General features: G+C 42.7%; 2 protein-coding genes across 4 annotated transcripts in view; one reads left to right on the plus strand and one right to left on the minus strand.

Annotated features, from left to right (window-relative positions):
- Positions 1-14839, minus strand: part of EIF4E3 (eukaryotic translation initiation factor 4E family member 3) — a 109592-nt gene extending 94753 nt beyond the window's left edge. Inside the window, exon 1 of one of the 3 annotated variants that reach the window (XM_074313293.1) lies at positions 14720-14839. The gene's annotated coding sequence lies outside the window, so the exon portion shown is untranslated. Of the gene's footprint in view, positions 1-13837; positions 13977-14521; positions 14660-14719 lie in introns of those variants that run through there. The other 2 variants (XM_074313294.1, XM_074313292.1) reach the window with 2 other exon arrangements.
- GPR27 (G protein-coupled receptor 27) lies at positions 14185-16805 on the plus strand. Its single transcript, XM_074313287.1, has one exon. It carries the CDS (start codon positions 14360-14362, stop codon positions 15482-15484), a length of 1125 nt encoding a protein of 374 aa, XP_074169388.1. The 5' UTR covers positions 14185-14359; the 3' UTR covers positions 15485-16805.
- Positions 16806-17626: the final 821 nt, after the last annotated feature.

Here is a 17626-nt window from a genome sequence, read left to right on the forward strand (position 1 = left end):
TGAGAAAAATAGCTGTTTAATAAAAACGTCTGTGACACTGAACTCGGACCTTCTCGAGGAATTATGGAAATCTAAGGAGAAATGTGCCAAAGTCATGCCTTTTATGTTACTTGTTTCACCACAAAAATCTGTCTGGCTTGTCTCTAAGGTAAGACCTATTTTATTCTTACAGATACTCTTCCCAACAATTGTAATAATTCTGCCCAATGAAAAAGTCTCAACTTCATGTAAATCAAAATCCAATGCAAAACTTGGTGGTAGGGGGAAAAGGGAGAATTTATACGTGTGTGGGATATGTCGGTGTGTAGAGGGTGGGTGTTTTAGAATCAAACTTTTATTTTTTTGTTACAAGAAAGTCATTGGCTAATAGGTAAAACAGAAAATGAAAAAATAGTGGTACATCTCTAAAAATGTGTCTTGTGGACCTCAGTTCCACAGCTTAGAGCATTTAAAAAGGATGTGCCGCCCACCACAAATCTGTATTTTAAAAAACAGTCTCTGTCATTCTCTAACAGAAAGTAACAACAGTCAATGCACTATTTGACTTTTGTGAAAGAGACGAGGGAGGTGGAGAAGATTTTTGCTAGACTGAAGTATTATATATTATATATCAGTAGCAGCTCTGATATACAATATTCACACCATTATTCCATACACAGAATAGAACATTTAAGAAACAGGTTTGATCCTATAATCTTCTGCATTGAAGGTAGCACCCTCATCCTGATGGTAGCATTCAATCTTTAAAAGAGTAATTTAGAAAACAACAACAAAAAGAATAATTTAGGATCACAACAGGATTTAACCACTAGAGGGAGTTTAAACAGCTATTAAATACAACGGAAAAGAGAGTGACCACATAAAACAAGGCTTTTTCTCACTTGGAGTCATGACTATAACTCTTTGAAAAATTATATTACAGAAATATAAAAAAGGTGGAACTGGATCAAAATGGCGGCATGAGGTGAGCCTCTGTAAAGCTCACCTGGAATTTACAACTAATCAAACAACAAAAACTCCACAAAGGACTCCCTGAACAGCAGACAGGCAAGACGAAAAGGCCCACTACCAAAGTCACCTCCAGATGGGCGAATCACGCGAGTGGGGGAGGAGGAAAGGGAGAAGTAAGGAGACGGAGCCACGCGGGCGCAGGACGCAGACCTAGCTCAGTGCGCCGAGCTCGCTGCTTCCCGGAACTACCGCAGCTGCGGGAGATCGGAATGCTAGGGCTCCGCTTATGGCCCACAGGGCTGAGGGGGCAGCATACAACACGGCTGAACACAACACTCACGACAGAGACCTCGGAGAAAAGACTGAGGGAAAAAGGCTGAAACCGGTGGTTTAAGCCCTCACTGCCAAGCAGAGAACGGAGCCTTAGGCACTGAGACTAGCCGCCCCCTCCCTCCCCTCCCAGAGCTCGCCCTGCCCCCACCTGCCCGGTGCTAGAAGCGAAACAGTAGCAGTGTCAGATCAAAACAACAGAAAATTTGCTGTTTTGAGAACTGTGGACCGCAAACACAAATTCACAGCCCAACTAGTTCCAGCAAAGGGGAGAGAGCTGTGGAAGCAGGACCGGCTGTGGTGGTGGTTGCCGCCATTGCTCTGGGCCACCTCTCACAACTCACCCCGCCCCTGACCACACCTATCTGGGCGGATCCCTGCAGGAGTAAACAGAACTGCTGAAACATACGGGCTCTGAATCTGGTGCAGGAAGAGCTTTGGAACTTCAAAAACTCTCCGCATACCCACCGGGACACTGCGCCCTGTGACCTAGATGAACTATTAACAGAGGAGAAGCCCGTCTCCCAGGGAATCCCCCCATTCTGTGAGAAGCTGGAATAGTGCAGAGAAAACATAGCACTACCGTGTGAGAGAGAGAAAAAAGGCTGCAGTCGGAGAGAAAATAAAACATTCTACCAACAAGTACTGGAAAACAAAAGAAAGACCACTTCCTATCAACCTGTTGCAGAAGCCACTCCTGTAGATGTCTAGGAAGAGAAACAGTAAATCAGTAATTGCCATGAATAACCAAGACAACAAGATAGCTCAGAAAGAAAGTGAAAAATCTCCAGAAAAGGAACTTAAAGATACAGAAATATGTGACTTAAATGACAGAGAATTCAAGATTGCAGTTCTGAAAAAACTCAACGAGATGCAAGAAAACACAGAAAGGCAGTATAATGAACTCAGAAACACAATCAAAGAACAACATGAGCATTTTACGAAAGAGATTGAAATTTTAAAAAAGAACCAAATAGAATTTCTGGAGATTAAGAACTCAATAGAAGAAATTAAGAATGAAATAACCAGCTTAGGTAGTAGAGTTGACCAGATGGAGGAAAGAATCAGTGACATCGAAGATAGAAACCTGGAAATTACACAAATGGAAGAAGAAAGAGACTTGAGACTTAAAAGAAATGAAAGAACTCTACAAGAACTTTCTGACTCCATCAGAAAGAGCAATATAAGAATAATGGGCATACCAGAAGGAGAAGAAAGAGAGAAGGGAACAGAGAATATATTCAAACAGATTGTTGATGAGAACTTCCCAAACTTGTGGACAGAACTGGACCCTCGAATCCAAGAAGCAAATAGAACACCTAATTACCTCAATCCCAACAGGCCTTCTCCAAGGCACATTGTATTGAAGCTGTTTAAAATCAACGACAAAGAAAGAATCCAGAAGACAGCCAGCGAAAAGAAGACGGTAACCTACAAAGGAAAGCCCATTAGAGAATCATCAGATTTTTCAGCAAAAACTCTACAAGCCAGGAGAGAGTGGAACCAAATATTCAAACTATTGAAAGAGAGAAATCATGAGCCAAAAATAATATATCCAGCAAAGATATCCTTTAGATATGAAGGAGGAATGAAGACCTTTCCAGACATACAGAAGCTGAGGGAATTTTCTAATACATGACCTGCACTACAAGAAATACTAAAGGAGGCTATTCGACCACAATCAACAGGGACAATCTGTGGCAACCAAAACATAAAAAGGGGGAGAGTAGAGGCCTGAACCAGAATATGGGATCGGAGAAAGTAAGCGTGCTGAAGAAAATGGAATACTCTAAATATCCAACTTTCGTTTACATAAACTTAAGGGTAACCACTCAAAAAACATCCAGAAGTGAAATATATACTGTAATAAAAAAAGAAACAGAGGGAAACATCATAGAATACCACCACACAGAAATAATAGACAACAACAAAAAGGCAAAGAAACAATGGAGACACAGCCTTACCAGAAAACTAAAGATAGAATGACAGGAAATCCTCACATATCAATAATCACCCTAAATGTAAATGGACTGAACTCACCAATAAAAAGGCACAGAGTAGCAGATTGGATCAAAAAACTAAACCCAACCATATGCTGTCTCCAAGAGACACATCTCAGCTACAAGGACAAGCATAGACTCAAAGTGAAAGGGTGGAAATTGACACTCCAAGCAAATGGTACCCAGAGAAAATCAGGTGTAGCCATAATGATATCAGATGAAACAGACTTCAAGGTGAAAAAGATAACAAGAGACAAAGATGGACATTTCATAATGGTAAAGGGGACTATACAATAAGAAGACATAACAGTCATCAATATTTATGCCCCAATCAGGGGGCACCGAAATATACCAAGCAACTATTAACAGAACTAAAGGGAGAAACTGACCAAACACAATTAGAGTAGGGGACCTAAATACATCATTGACAGCTATAGATAGATCATCTAAACACAAAATAAATAACGAAATAGCAGCCCTAAATGACACATTAGATGAAATGGACATAATTGACATATATAGAGCACTTCATCCTAAAACATCAGACATTCTTTTCTAGTGTACATGGAACATTCTCAAGGATAGACCATATATTGGGACATAAAATCAGCCTCAGCAAATTTAAGAAGATTGAAATCATACCAAGCATATTCTCTGATCACAAGGCTTTGAAATTGGATATCAACTACAAAAAGAAAGCAGGAAAAACACAAATACATGGAGATTAAACAACATATTTTTAAAGAACAACTGGGTCAAAGAAGAAATTAGAGGAGAGATCGAAAGATACATAGAAACAAATGACAATGAAAATACATCCTACCAAAATTTTTGGGATGCAGCAAAAGCAGTTTTAAGAGGGAAATTTGTATCATTACAGGCCTATGTCAAGAAACAAGAAAAATCCCAAATAAATAACCTCATGTTACACTTTAGAGAACTAGAAAAAGAAGAGCAAGTGAAAACCAAGGTCAGCAGAAGAAAGGAAAAACAAAAATCAGAGCAGAACTAAATGAAATAGAGAACAAAAAGACAACAGAAAAAATTAATGTGACAAAGAGCTGGTTCTTTGAAAAGATTGACAAAATTGACAAACCCTTGGCTAGACTCACTAAGATGAAAAGAGAGAAGACACTAATTAACAAAATCCTAAATGAAAAAGGGGACGTTATCACAGACAACACAGAAATACAAATGATCATCCAAGAATACTATGAAGGACTATATGCCACCAAATTCAATAACCTAGAAGAAATGGACAAGTTCTTAGAAACATGTAGCCTTCCAAGGCTGAACCATTGAAAACTGGAAAATATAAACAGACCAATCACCAGTAACGAAATTGAATCAGTCATCCAAAACCTTCCCAAAAGCAAAAGTCCGGGACCAGATGGCTTCACTAGTGAATTCTACCAAACCTTCAAAGAGGATCTAATACCAATCCTGCTCAAACTCTTCCAAAAAATTGAAGAAGAGACAGTACTCCCTAACTCATTTTATGAGGCCAACATTACCCTGATACCAAAACCTGGTAAGGACAGCACAAAAAAAGAAAACTACAGACCAATATCTCTGATGAATACAGATGCAAAAATCCTAAACAAAATTCTAGCAAATCGAATACAACAATGCATTAAAAAGATTATTCATCACGACCAAGTGGGGTTCATCCTCAGGGCACAAGGATGGTTCAACATACTCAAATCCATCAATGTGATACATCACATAAACAAAATAAAGGACAAAAATCATATGATTATATCAATTAATGCAGAAAGAGCATTTGACAAGATACAACATCCATTTATGATTAAAACACTTAATAAAATAGGTATAGAAGAAATATACCTTAACATAATAAAGGCCATATATGACAAGCCCTCTGCTAATCTCATAATTAATGGTGAAAAACTGAAGCCCTTTGCTCTATGTTTAGGAACACGACAGGGCTGTCCCCTATCACCTCTGCTTTTCAACATAGTGTTGGAAGTCCTTGCCAGAGCAATCAGGCAAGAGAAAGAAATAAAAGGCATCCAAATTGGGAATGAAGAAGTTAAATTATCACTCTTTGCAGATGACATGATGCTATGTATAGAAAACCCTAAAGACTCCACCAAAAACCTATTAGAAACAATCAACAAATACAGTAAACTTGCTGGCTACACAATCAACGTACAAAAGTCCATTGCTTTCCTATATACTAACAATGAAATCTCAGAAAAAGAAATACAAAAAACAACTCCTTTTGCAATTGCAGCAAAAAGAATAAAATACCTAGGAATAAACTTAACCAAGGATGTGAAGGATCTATATGGTGAAAACTGTAAGATATTTTTGAAAGAAACTAAAGAAGACACAAAGAAATGGAAAGACACTCCATGCTCGTGGATTGGAAGAATCAACATAGTTAAAATGGCCATATTACCTAAAGCAATATACAAATTTAATGCAATCCCCATCAAAATCCCAATGACATTTTTTAAAGAAATAGAACAAAAAATCATCAGATTTGTTTGGAACCACAAAAGACCCCAAATAGCCAAAGCAATCTTAAGAAAAAAGAACAATACTGGGGTTATCACACTCCCTGACTTTAGCTTGTACTACAGGGCTACAATAATCAAAACAGCATGGTATTTGCAGAAAAACAGACACAGACAAATGGAATAGAATTGCGAACACAGAAATAAAACCACATAACTATGGACAGATAATTTTTGACAAAGAAGCTAAAAACATACAATGGAGGAAAGACAGCCTCTTCAATAAATGGTGCTGGGAGAATTGGATAGCCACGTGCAAAAGAATGAAACTGGACTGCTATCTGTCACCATGTACCAAAGTTAATTCAAAATGGATCAAAGACTTAAGCATAAGACCTGACACAATAAACTGCATAGAAGAAAACATAGGTACTAAAATTATGGACCTTGGGTTCCAAGAGCATTTTATTAATTTGACTCCAAAGGCAATGGAAGTAAAAGCTAAAATAAATGAATGGGACTATATGAAACTTAAAAGCTTCTGCACAGCAAAAGAAACCATCAACAAAATAAAGAGGCAACCAACTGAATGGGAGAAGATTTTTGCAAACAGTGCCTCCGATAAGGGGCTAATATCCAAAATACAGAAGGAACTCATGCAACTCAACGATAAAAAACTAACAACCCAATTGAAAAATGGGCAGAGGACCTGAAGAGACATTTCTCCAAAGAGGACATACAAATGGCAAATAGACATAGAAAAAATGCTCAACATCACTAATCATCAGAGAAATGCAAATCAAAACCACAATGAGATATCACCTCACCCCAGTCAGAATGGCTATCATCAACAAGACAAATAGTAACAAATGTTGGAGAGGCTGTGGAGAAAAAGGAACCCTCATACACTGTTGGTGGGAATGCAGACTGGTGCAGCCGTTATGGAAGGCAGTGTGGAGGTTCCTCAAAAAATTACGAATAGAATTACCATATGACCCAGCAATCCCTTTCCTGGGTATCTACCCAAAAAATCTGAAAACATTTATACATAAAGACACGTATGCTCCAATGTTCATTGCAGCTTTGTTTACGGTGGCCAAGACATGGAAACAACCAAAATGTGCTTCGATAGATGAATGGATAAAGAAGTTGTGGTATATATACACTATGGAATACTATTCGGCGGTAAGAAAAGATGATATAGGAACATTTGTGACAACATGGATGGATCTTGAGAGTATAATGCTAAGCCAAATAATTCAGACAGAGAAAGCAGAGAACCATATGATTTCACTGATATGTGGTATATAAACCAAAAACAACAAAAGAACAAGACAAATGAGAAACAAAAACTCATAGACACAGACAATAGTTTAGTGGTTACCAGAGGGTAAGAGGGATGGGGGGTGGGAGATGAGGGTAAGGGGGATCAAATATATGGTGATGGAAGGAGAACTGACTCTGGGTGGTGAACACACAATGGGATTTATAGATGATGTATTACAGAATTGTACACCTGAAATCAATGTAATTTTACTATCAATTATCACCCCAATAAATTAAAAAAAAAAGAAAAAAAAATGAGGGTAAATTTAAAAAATACATAAAAAAAAGATTTTAAAATGGTGATAACATACTACTGTAGATTTTTGTTTCTTTTCTATTATATATTGGAAGTATTCATAGTCAGGTGGTTAAAAAACTGCCTACAGCACAATGGTTTTTCTCAATTCTGCATCAGATGATACAACCCCCAGGTTAATATTTACAAGATATTGATGGGTTTTCCCTCTATTATGTATTAGTCAACACAGCCCTATATGTATTTATTAAGAATTCAGACTTTCAGGCCGGACAGACTAAATTTTTAACCTTGCTTTGTCACTTTATGCTATGTAACCACAGACTACGTAATTAACTGCTCTAATTAACATAAGACTCAAGGTTCCTAATCTGTGAAATGGGGGTACAGGGTTCTGAAGGAGTAAATCAGATAATGCATGCAAAGCCCCTCGGTATACTACTGGATCCAAAAAAGCGCCAGTTTTTCTAGCAGACAGACATTGCAATACCCCTATAAAGCTACTGACTGAATAAGAATTTCTTAATCCCTTCCCCCAAGTTCTCTTCAGCATCAAAGCATGACAAGCAGAACAAAGGTGCTAGTAAGACCGGGTCTTATATTAACTTTTGCTCCAAACAAAGCATTAGAGCTGATGGTCCGGCTGGGTCTCATTTCCAGGGAAACGGTGCTACTAATCTACTTTCTGTCTGCAAGGATTTGCCTATTCTGGGCATTTAAGATAAATGGGATCGTATAGTACATGGTCTTTTGTGTTTCGGTTCTTTCACTTAGCACATTTTCAAGGTTCACCCATGTTTTATCATGTAACAGTACTTCATGCTGTCTGATGAGTGAATAATATTCCATTGTATGGATTTTATGGATTTATCACATTTTGTTTATCCATTCATCCGTTGATGGACATTTGGATTGCTTTCTCCTTTGGGCTATTATGAAAAACGCTGCTATGAACATTTGTGTACAATTTTTTAAAAAAAATTTTATTGGGGAATAGTATGTTTTTCCAGGGCCCATCAGCTCCAGTCGTTGTCCTTCAATCTAGTTGTGGAGGGCGCAGCTCACTGGCCCAAGTGGGAATCGAACTGGCAACCCTGTTGTTCAGAGCTTGTGCTCTAACCAACTGATCCATCTGGCTGCCCAGTGTATAAATTTTTATGTGGACATGTTTTCATTTCTCTTGGATACATATCTAGGAGTGGAACTGCAGTGTCATAGGTAACTCCATTTTAACTTTTTGAGGAACTGCCAAACTATTTTCCAAAGTAGCTGCATCATTTTACATTCCAACTAGCATTGTATGTGAGTTCCAATTTCTCCACATCATCACCAACATCTGTAATTCTGTCTTTTTGATAACGGCCATCCTACTAGGTGTGAAGTGATACCTTTGATTTGCATTTTCCTAATGACCAATGATGTTAAGCATCTTTCCTTGAGTTTACTGGCCATTTGTAAGTCTTTTCAGAGAAATGCCCATTCAAATCCTTTGGCCAATTTTCAATTGGGTTATTTGTCTTTATATTGTTGAGTTATAAGAGTTCTTTATATATCCTGGATAGAAGTCCCTCATCAGATCTGTAACCTGAATATATTTTCCCCCATTCTATAGATTGTCTTTTCACTTTCTTGAAGGTGTTCTTTGAATTACAAACTTTTAAACTTTTAATAAAATCCAATTTATCTATTTTTGTTTTGTTACTTATCTTTTGGGTGTCTTACCTAAGAAACTACTGCCTAATCTAAAGTCATGAAGATTTACTCCTATGTTTTCTTCTAAGAAATATATGGTTTTGCTCTAACTCTTAGGTCTATGATCCATTTTGACTTGAGTTTTGTATATGGTGCGAGGGAGAGGTCCAACTTCATTCTTTTGCATGTGGAAAAAAATCAACTGTTAAAAGAATTTTTACTAAAATAACAATATGCCATGCACATACAAATAAAGATATTAAATGAATTGGTCAACAAATATATGCAGTGAAAACAATATTTTAAGGTATGCACTCATAATTTTTCTTCCTCTATTTTTCTCTTTCCTTCCCAATATTCAAGCAGATAGCAGGCTCAAGGCTTCCTTGCCTAGGAGAGGTTTATAGCAAAGTAGCTGCCCGGCTTTTGTTCTCCCAAACACCTAAATTCTAGGACCAGGGGAATTGGCCAATTATATTTTCTAGAAAAACAAGGAAGAAGTGGTTTCCCCCTCTGCCAGAGTAGTTAGGGAGTCCCCAGAAAGGGAGGCAGAAGGAAGGAGAAAGAAAGGGCACCAAGAGATAAAGGATCTGCACCCCATTTCCCAGACACACTGCTGCGAGGCATGGCTGTGGTGTATCTGTATCATATATATCTTCAGCCCCAAAATTCTCAACCCTAAGTTTGGCACAAGGCAACTAAGGATCACTAAACCACAATGGCTTGTAAGGACAAGAATAGTAAGGTAAGAACCGACCAAACATTAGATGAGATTACCCCCCCCACACACACACACACACACACACAGGCATGTCTTGAACGACTGTGTCTGTGCAATCTAGGCACTACCCTGAAATTATGTCATGTCCTGAAGAAGCAAGGGGCCATGATGAAACCCAAGAAGCACTAAGGTTACATTTTTTTTCCCTACATTTTTTCCCCCCTCCAGCAAGACAAAATGGTTAACTCAGAGTGAGAAATTAGGTTTCTAGAAAGCAGTTATATATTTCTTGCATGCTTGATTTTATGGACTGACACTCATACCTGCCACACAAATATTGAGAACCCTCTATGTATAGGACCTCCTGATAGGCTAATTTGGGGTAAGAAATACAAAAGTCAATCAAGACATGATTAGCCAAGGCATTTATAGTCTGGTAAGAGCAAACGTGAGTAACTGTAGCTGCCATTCATTACATACCACTGTGTGACACCTGTGCCACACTCTGTACATGGGTCACATTTAATGGAGTCTTCCTCACAACACGGCTTTGAGGTTCAGAGGTTCAGAGGACACACGGGACTTGGCTAAGATGCACACCAGTAATTGGTGGGACTTGGGTATGAACCAAGGTACACGTAACTCCAAGTCCACTTTCATTCCTGAAGTAATGACTCCCTGCCATGAGAGGCCAGTCTGAGAGCTGTCCTTTGAGAACCCAGCATCCACTGGACATAGACTGTGGCTCATGTTTTCTAAGAGCTGGGATGGGGTTAAGTCAAACCAACCTTTTCTAACTTTCTGTGCAATGCACCTATTGGCAGATGACTGGCCAGGAGACATCGGCCACACTGGCTCCCATGATGGTGGGACTCATGGCCTTGCTGCATCTGTCAAGGTGTGTCAATCAGTTCCTATGAACAGTCTGGGTTTTTATTATCATTCTCACATTCTATATGTTCAGCAAAGAAGTGACATATCTGATTCAGGGGAAAATCGCAACTTTTCCATCTATGTGCAAAAGGAAAAATTTGGTTATAAGCAAAATGGAAAATGTTATAGGAAAAAATATCATAGAGCTGTTATGCTTTGAGGTGCAAGCACTTAACTTGGAGCCTACGAAACTATTTAAATTCTTGTCTGAAGCTTCCTAGAAACAATAAAAGGAAAATAAGTTGATTCTGGCAATGAAATAAACGTTAATAGTTTTTCCTTAAGTACTAATCTACTGAACAAATGTTAAGCATGAAAGAAGCAGACATATAAATGCTGTGAGAGCCATGATTTATACATTTTCTATTGCTGCTTCTGCTATTTGATCCTGGGTAAATGACTAAACCAAATCTCATATACCAAAGAGAAACATATTGAGCCATAGAGAGAAGTAGAAATCATAGAGAAGTCTAAATGATAAGGGCCTACCGCTTCTCTGTGTCCTTGTCTGAAGAATCTCTCTTCATATGGGGTTATAGAACCATTCAACTTGCATTTTCTCATACACAGTCTGAACTTCAGAGCTGAGGACATTCAGAAATCATTTGGTCCAAGGCCCCATTTTATAAATGGGAACATTTCAGATTCCAAGTGGTTAAATGACTTGTCCAATGTCATGTGTGCATTAGAACAAATAATATTATTATTTCAACTAAGTGGGAAGGGTACTGACCTCAGAGTGAGAAAACGTGGCTTCTACTTCCCACTCAACCAATAATGAATTGCTCTGTTTATAAAAGGGTTAGATTAGATGGTTTTTGAAAATCCTTCCCTCTCTGAAAGGACTATAATTCTGTGCACATAAACATCAGTAGTTTTTGTTTGTTTGTTGTTTTTAGAAACTCAGTAACTTTCTTTTCAGTTATGAAAAAGAGGCACTCTGTATGGTAATCATGAGTGTGGGCTCTAGGACCAGACTTTCTGCCTTGCAATCCCAGCTCTCATATTTACTTGTGGTGAAGTGAAAGTCTGCACAAATTACTTAACCTATGTGCCTCATCTGCAAAACAGAGATTGTGACAGAACCTACTACAGACGGCCCTTACAATGATGAAATAACACGTCAGGGACTCAGCACAGAACATAGCACACAGGAAGTACTTAGTAACTGGTGGGTACCACTCATATTATCACACAGGAACTGGAGTTGCGGTCTTTGTGTGGGTCATTAGAAGGCATCCCTTCCCTGGGCAGAAGCAGGTCAAGTGCTAAGGTCCACATCAAGGCAGGATCTCATTCTCTACTGCTAAATGTCTGTCTTTCTAAAAAAAGAAACCATTTCCCAACTTCCCTTCCTGATAGTGGTAGCCAATGACATATAACTGCTTGTTATAATGTAGGACTTCTTAAAATCTCTTCAGAGGGGCCTATTTGGCTGGAAGGAACACTTCTGCTCTTCCCTCATTTCCTTCTTTCTGCCTGGAATGCATAAGCAATGGCTGAGGTGTCAGCAGGCTGTTGATCATGAGGGAAGGGCTAAAAGGCTTTCAGAGACTCAGTCATAAGCCAATAATTCAATGTCGGCAATCACTGACATCCAGACATCTTATTGCAGGAGGAAAATAAATTTATGTATATTTTTAGTTACTATTATCAAAATGCAATCCTAACCAAAGTACCCTCTTTTCTGTCAATAAACACTTGCAGACCTGTCTGGTCAGCCACTTGCCCCTGGCCACTTAGGGGTGCTAAGTCAGATCTTTATTGGCTGTCACTTAGATTTTTGCAAGATGTCCACACTGTCTTCAAGGTCCTTGCTCAAAGTGTGGTCTGTGGACCACCACCATTAGTGTCACCTAGGAACTTGCTAAACATGCAGAATCTTCGCGTCCCTTCCAGATTACTGAACCAGAATCTGCATTTCCACAGACCCCCAGTGATTTGCATGCACAGTGAAGTCTGACGCTCGAGGCTACACTTCCAGGCTCTGCTGTGAGTCCTCTCAAACACAACTGCCAAAACAATCTTCCCAGTCTTCCCGGAGCACAGCTCGCATCACGTCTTTCTCCTCCAAAACCTTCAGGGGCTCTTCACTGCCTACAGACTCAAGTTTACATTCCTGATGATTCAGCCTTTCTATGATCTTGTGTTGCCCTGGAAATGCCCACCAAAGTGTCCTCTATGCACATAGTAGGTAGGCAATAAATAAAGTTCTGCATAAAATAAAAAAAGTGAGTGTACCTGGAAACAACATATTTCTTAATTCTGGCTTTACTATGCTAGGCATTTGGCATAGCGGTACAAAAAACTGACACGGTTCCTTGCCGACATGGAGCTTAGAGACTAGTTGGAAGGATCAGATTTTTAAAATAAATTAAAATATGTAATGGTAAATAATAAGTACTAGGAGGTAAATGAATGGACAGTAAAGTAGAAGGATGGTCAGTAGGATGGCCCAAAGGCTGGAGAGCCTGCTGTGAGGCTGGGCCAGGCAGAGGGAACAGCAGGTGCAAAGACTTAAGAGATCTTAGTGTGTCTGAGGCTCAGAATAGGGGCTGCCCTTTCAGGCTTACCCAGAAAATGGACACGGTGGGAAGAAGGTGTCACGGGGTTCACCTTCCAAGTCACTTAAGAGAAAACGCTAAATTTCTTTTCCCGACATATGTCTTCCCTGGGACCACGGCGAGGCGGGAATCAGAGCCTGCTGTACAGTCGCTGAGAACCCAGCCTTGGATATCAGACCCAGAGAGATGTGAATCCTAGCTCTGCCGTTTACCGGTTCTCAACTCCCTTGACCTCCAAGCTCTGCCTCCTCGGGTACAAACGGGTTAAGATTAAAACCAACTTCGCAGTTACTGTGAACGCTGAGCAAAATAACGCTTCTAAAACTCCCAGGACACTGCCACCCATCAGTGCTCACCTGAGCATTAGCGGTTACAGGACTGTGACGAAGGTGATTACTGTTAATTATTATTAGCTTCCGGGCAGAAGGCTCATCCCAGATATTCCTATCCCCTGAGGCCTCCCGACCCTGCTATCCCAAGCAACCCTCCTTCCCCTCCTTCCGCCCCTCCACCCCCACCCCAGCGTACGGCCTTCGTGACCCTAGCGCGGGCGCCGGGCGCCGCTGCCGGACCCCCGTTACCTGGGGCCAAACGCGACTTGTCACCACCTCGCGTCCTGGGCCCTGCATCCCTCCCGGCCGCCTCCCAGCCCCGCAGCTGCCGCGGCGGCGCCCCAGCCCAGCCCGGCACGGGAGGCGGCCGCGCTGCGCGCTCCGGCGGAGGGGAGGGGGCTCCTCGGAGGCGGCGGCGCCGGCGGCGGCGGGCCCGGCGGGGGCAGAGCCAAGAGGCGCGGCGGCATTGGCGGAGGGGAGGAGGAGAATGCAGGGGGCTGCTGGCGGCCGCACGGCCCTGTCCGCAGTGAAGCCCGCGGCGCCCAGGGCGCAGGGAGTGGCCGTCGCCTCCTGCGCGCATCATTGCTGAGATGGCGGCGGCGGCGCGGTGGCGCGGGGAGCCCGAGAGGAGCCAGCCGGGCGCAGGCTGAGCCCCGCCGGCCCGGGAGCTCGCGCAGGGCCCGTGCAGCGGCGGAGCCTGGGCCGGGCGGCGCGCGGAGCGGCGAGGCCGGGAGCGGCCCCGGAGCAGAGCGTCGGGCCGGGGAGGCCGCGATGGCGAACGCCAGCGAGCCGGGTGGCGGTGGCGGCGAGGCGGCCGCGCTGGGCCTCAAGCTGGCCACGCTCAGCCTGCTGCTGTGCGTGAGCCTGGCCGGCAACGTGCTTTTCGCGCTGCTCATCGTGCGGGAGCGCAGCCTGCACCGCGCCCCGTACTACCTGCTGCTCGACCTGTGCCTGGCCGACGGGCTGCGCGCGCTCGCCTGCCTCCCGGCCGTCATGCTGGCGGCGCGGCGCGCGGCGGCCGCGGCGGGAACCCCGCCGGGCGCCCTGGGCTGCAAGCTGTTGGCCTTCCTGGCCGCGCTCTTCTGCTTCCACGCCGCCTTCCTGCTGCTCGGCGTGGGCGTCACTCGCTACCTGGCCATCGCGCACCACCGCTTCTACGCCGAGCGTCTGGCCGGCTGGCCGTGCGCCGCCATGCTGGTGTGCGCCGCCTGGGCGCTGGCGCTGGCCGCGGCCTTCCCGCCCGTGCTGGATGGCGGCGGCGACGACGAGGACGCGCCGTGCGCCCTGGAGCAGCGGCCCGACGGCGCCCCCGGCGCGCTCGGCTTCCTGCTGCTGCTCGCGGTGGTCGTGGGCGCCACGCACCTCGTCTACCTCCGCCTGCTGTTCTTTATCCACGACCGCCGCAAGATGAGGCCCGCGCGCCTCGTGCCAGCCGTCAGCCACGACTGGACTTTCCACGGCCCAGGCGCCACCGGCCAGGCGGCCGCCAACTGGACGGCGGGCTTCGGCCGCGGGCCCACGCCACCGGCGCTCGTGGGCATCCGGCCCGCCGGGCCCGGCCGTGGCGCGCGCCGCCTCCTCGTGCTGGAGGAGTTCAAGACGGAGAAGAGGCTGTGCAAGATGTTTTACGCCATCACGCTGCTCTTCCTGCTGCTCTGGGGGCCATATGTCGTGGCCAGTTACCTGCGGGTCTTGGTGCGCCCTGGCGCCGTCCCCCAGGCCTACTTGACGGCCTCCGTGTGGCTGACCTTCGCACAGGCCGGCATCAACCCAGTCGTGTGCTTCCTCTTCAACAGGGAGCTGAGGGACTGCTTCCGGGCCCAGTTCCCCTGCTGCCAGAGCCCCCAGACCACCCAGGCCACCCTCCCCTGCGACTTGAAAGGCATCGGTTTATAAAGGGCTCTCCTGCCACCTATACCCCAACCCGACCTTCCCTTTTGGCTTGGACAACGACTTTCTTTCTCCCCTTCTGCCCCCTTTTTAATGGTCTAAGCTGCCTTCAAAATGACAAAGTGGATAAGCACTTGGATTGTACAGATTGCTTTTAATGAAGGGGTGGGTGTGGATGTCCAGCACCACCCCAACTCCGCTCATTGTCCTCCCAAATATATTTTCATCCTGAAAATAGGCCTGGAGTCTTTGTATTGGTACTGATGTCTTTTATTCCATGTTATTACCTTTTCTTTCTTTTCTTTTTTTTTTAAATAAAGGCTAAAGTAATTTCCTTCATGCAGCGTTTCCTAAAGACCATGGCCAGTTTTCTACAGAAGCTATTTTTGACAACCTCAAGTGGCATTACATTTTGCAGTGAAGTAGAGGAACCGAGGAGGTCTTCACAAGTCGGATTTCTTGAACATCTTCTGCTGGAAGGAGAAGGGCAGGGGGGGAATTGTCTTAAGTTCCCACTGAATTGCCGCCCACGGAGTCGGTTGTGTTGCTTTGGTTCTTTGAAAGTGTTGAGAACTTTGTTCAGTATTGATACTGAATTTAAAGAGCAGCTATGGGAGTGACTAACAAGGCAGTAGTTTTTTAAGCAGTAACAAGTTTTGTTTCCTATGTTACTTTACACTACCAGATACTACTCGTCAGCAACAACTGCTCTCTGCAGTATACCAATCTTGACTGGAAACATTTCTGTAAAATTGTAACTTTTAAAAGAGTTAAAAAGTGTTTTGGTTAGTAATGGTGTGGAGAAAATACAGTATTGCATGTTTTTGTATGTACTCATCTCGGTTCGTGGATTGGGAGGCTCTGAGAAGCAGAGTACTAAATCAGAATTGTTTAGCTATTTTTTTGCCAATAAAAATTAAAATAATTTTATGGAAACAACTTGTGCTTTGAGGAGCCCAGCTTTATTCTGTTTTATGAAACTAATTTCCACTTTGAAAATTGTTCTTCTTTTGTTCATGGTATAAATAAATGAATGGCATATAATGATACTTTACTTCTAGGAAACAAAGCATTTCCTTAAAATGTTTGCTAGGTTAAGCTGTGCTATTCTACTGATGGTTATTTTAAATTAATAATGAGAACTGTAATTTTAAATAATGTTTCTTTGTTAGACACATGGTAATCTTAAATTGAAAGACTAAATTCTGCAAGTACTGTATCATTTTTCCTTATAATGCTACATTTTTATTAATGTACCTTCTGTTTTGAAGATTTATATCTGTATTTCTCTTGCATTATACAAATATACCAGTATTTTCACTCTGGAGTAGTGTTTTTTGTTTGTTTTGTTATTGTTGTATGAGGCAGTGTGTATTAGTACTAGGCTGTGACTGGTACTAATAGGTGTCTAAGCATGGTACTCATGTTCTATTATCCTTTTAGTGCATGTTGTTTAGTTGATCGTCAGCATATCTAAGATATTTGGAGGCTTTTCAACTTAAAATGCAAGATAAAAACCTGCAAATCTCTTTTAAGGGGAAGAAGCTGTAGACATATACACTGCTTTAAAACTATTTTTTATGAACATATGAAACCTGAGTATGAGCAAAGTAATCATTTTGATAAAATAATTAAAAATGGGTGCATTAAATAGATTGAAATTTATTTTAGTTGAACATAATATAAACAACTCTTCAGTCCAAGAGGAATATAATAGTAAGATGGTGTGGCCAATTTAATTTAGCTCTGGTAAATGGTCAGCATTATTTTATTTTTCAAAAGTCAATCAGTCTGTGCAGACAGGTCTCATGCTCGGAAAATATGCATAACTATTACCCTATTTCTTCCAGGTCATAAGGCCAGGTAGATGTCGATTATCCCAGGGCCATTCATGAGAAATCTCAGGTAACCTAAAGACAGGCCCAGGAAGAAGTCTCTCATCATCTAACCCTCCACCCACCCACGTGATCCAAGTTAAAAAAACAGAAGTCGCTAAGCCCAGGTGCTATTCAGAACGTTTAGTGCAGGCGCGGCACAGGAACCAGTCCACGAGGGCCAGCCCTGACCAGCGCCAGCCTTCCTTGGCAGCCCCACTGCAGAGATACCCTTTTGGCGTTAGATGGCCTTGAGTTCATGGACGTTTTTTCA

The sequence above is a fragment of the Rhinolophus sinicus genome, linkage group LG10 (assembly GCF_036562045.2).
Source record: "Rhinolophus sinicus isolate RSC01 linkage group LG10, ASM3656204v1, whole genome shotgun sequence".
NCBI classification, from domain to species: Eukaryota; Metazoa; Chordata; class Mammalia; order Chiroptera; family Rhinolophidae; genus Rhinolophus; species Rhinolophus sinicus.

Bases quoted from the DNA above. Each gene is read 5' to 3' on its own strand.
- GPR27 (XM_074313287.1), top strand. From the start codon at position 14,360: ATGGCGAACGCCAGCGAGCCGGGTGGCGGTGGCGGCGAGGCGGCCGCG.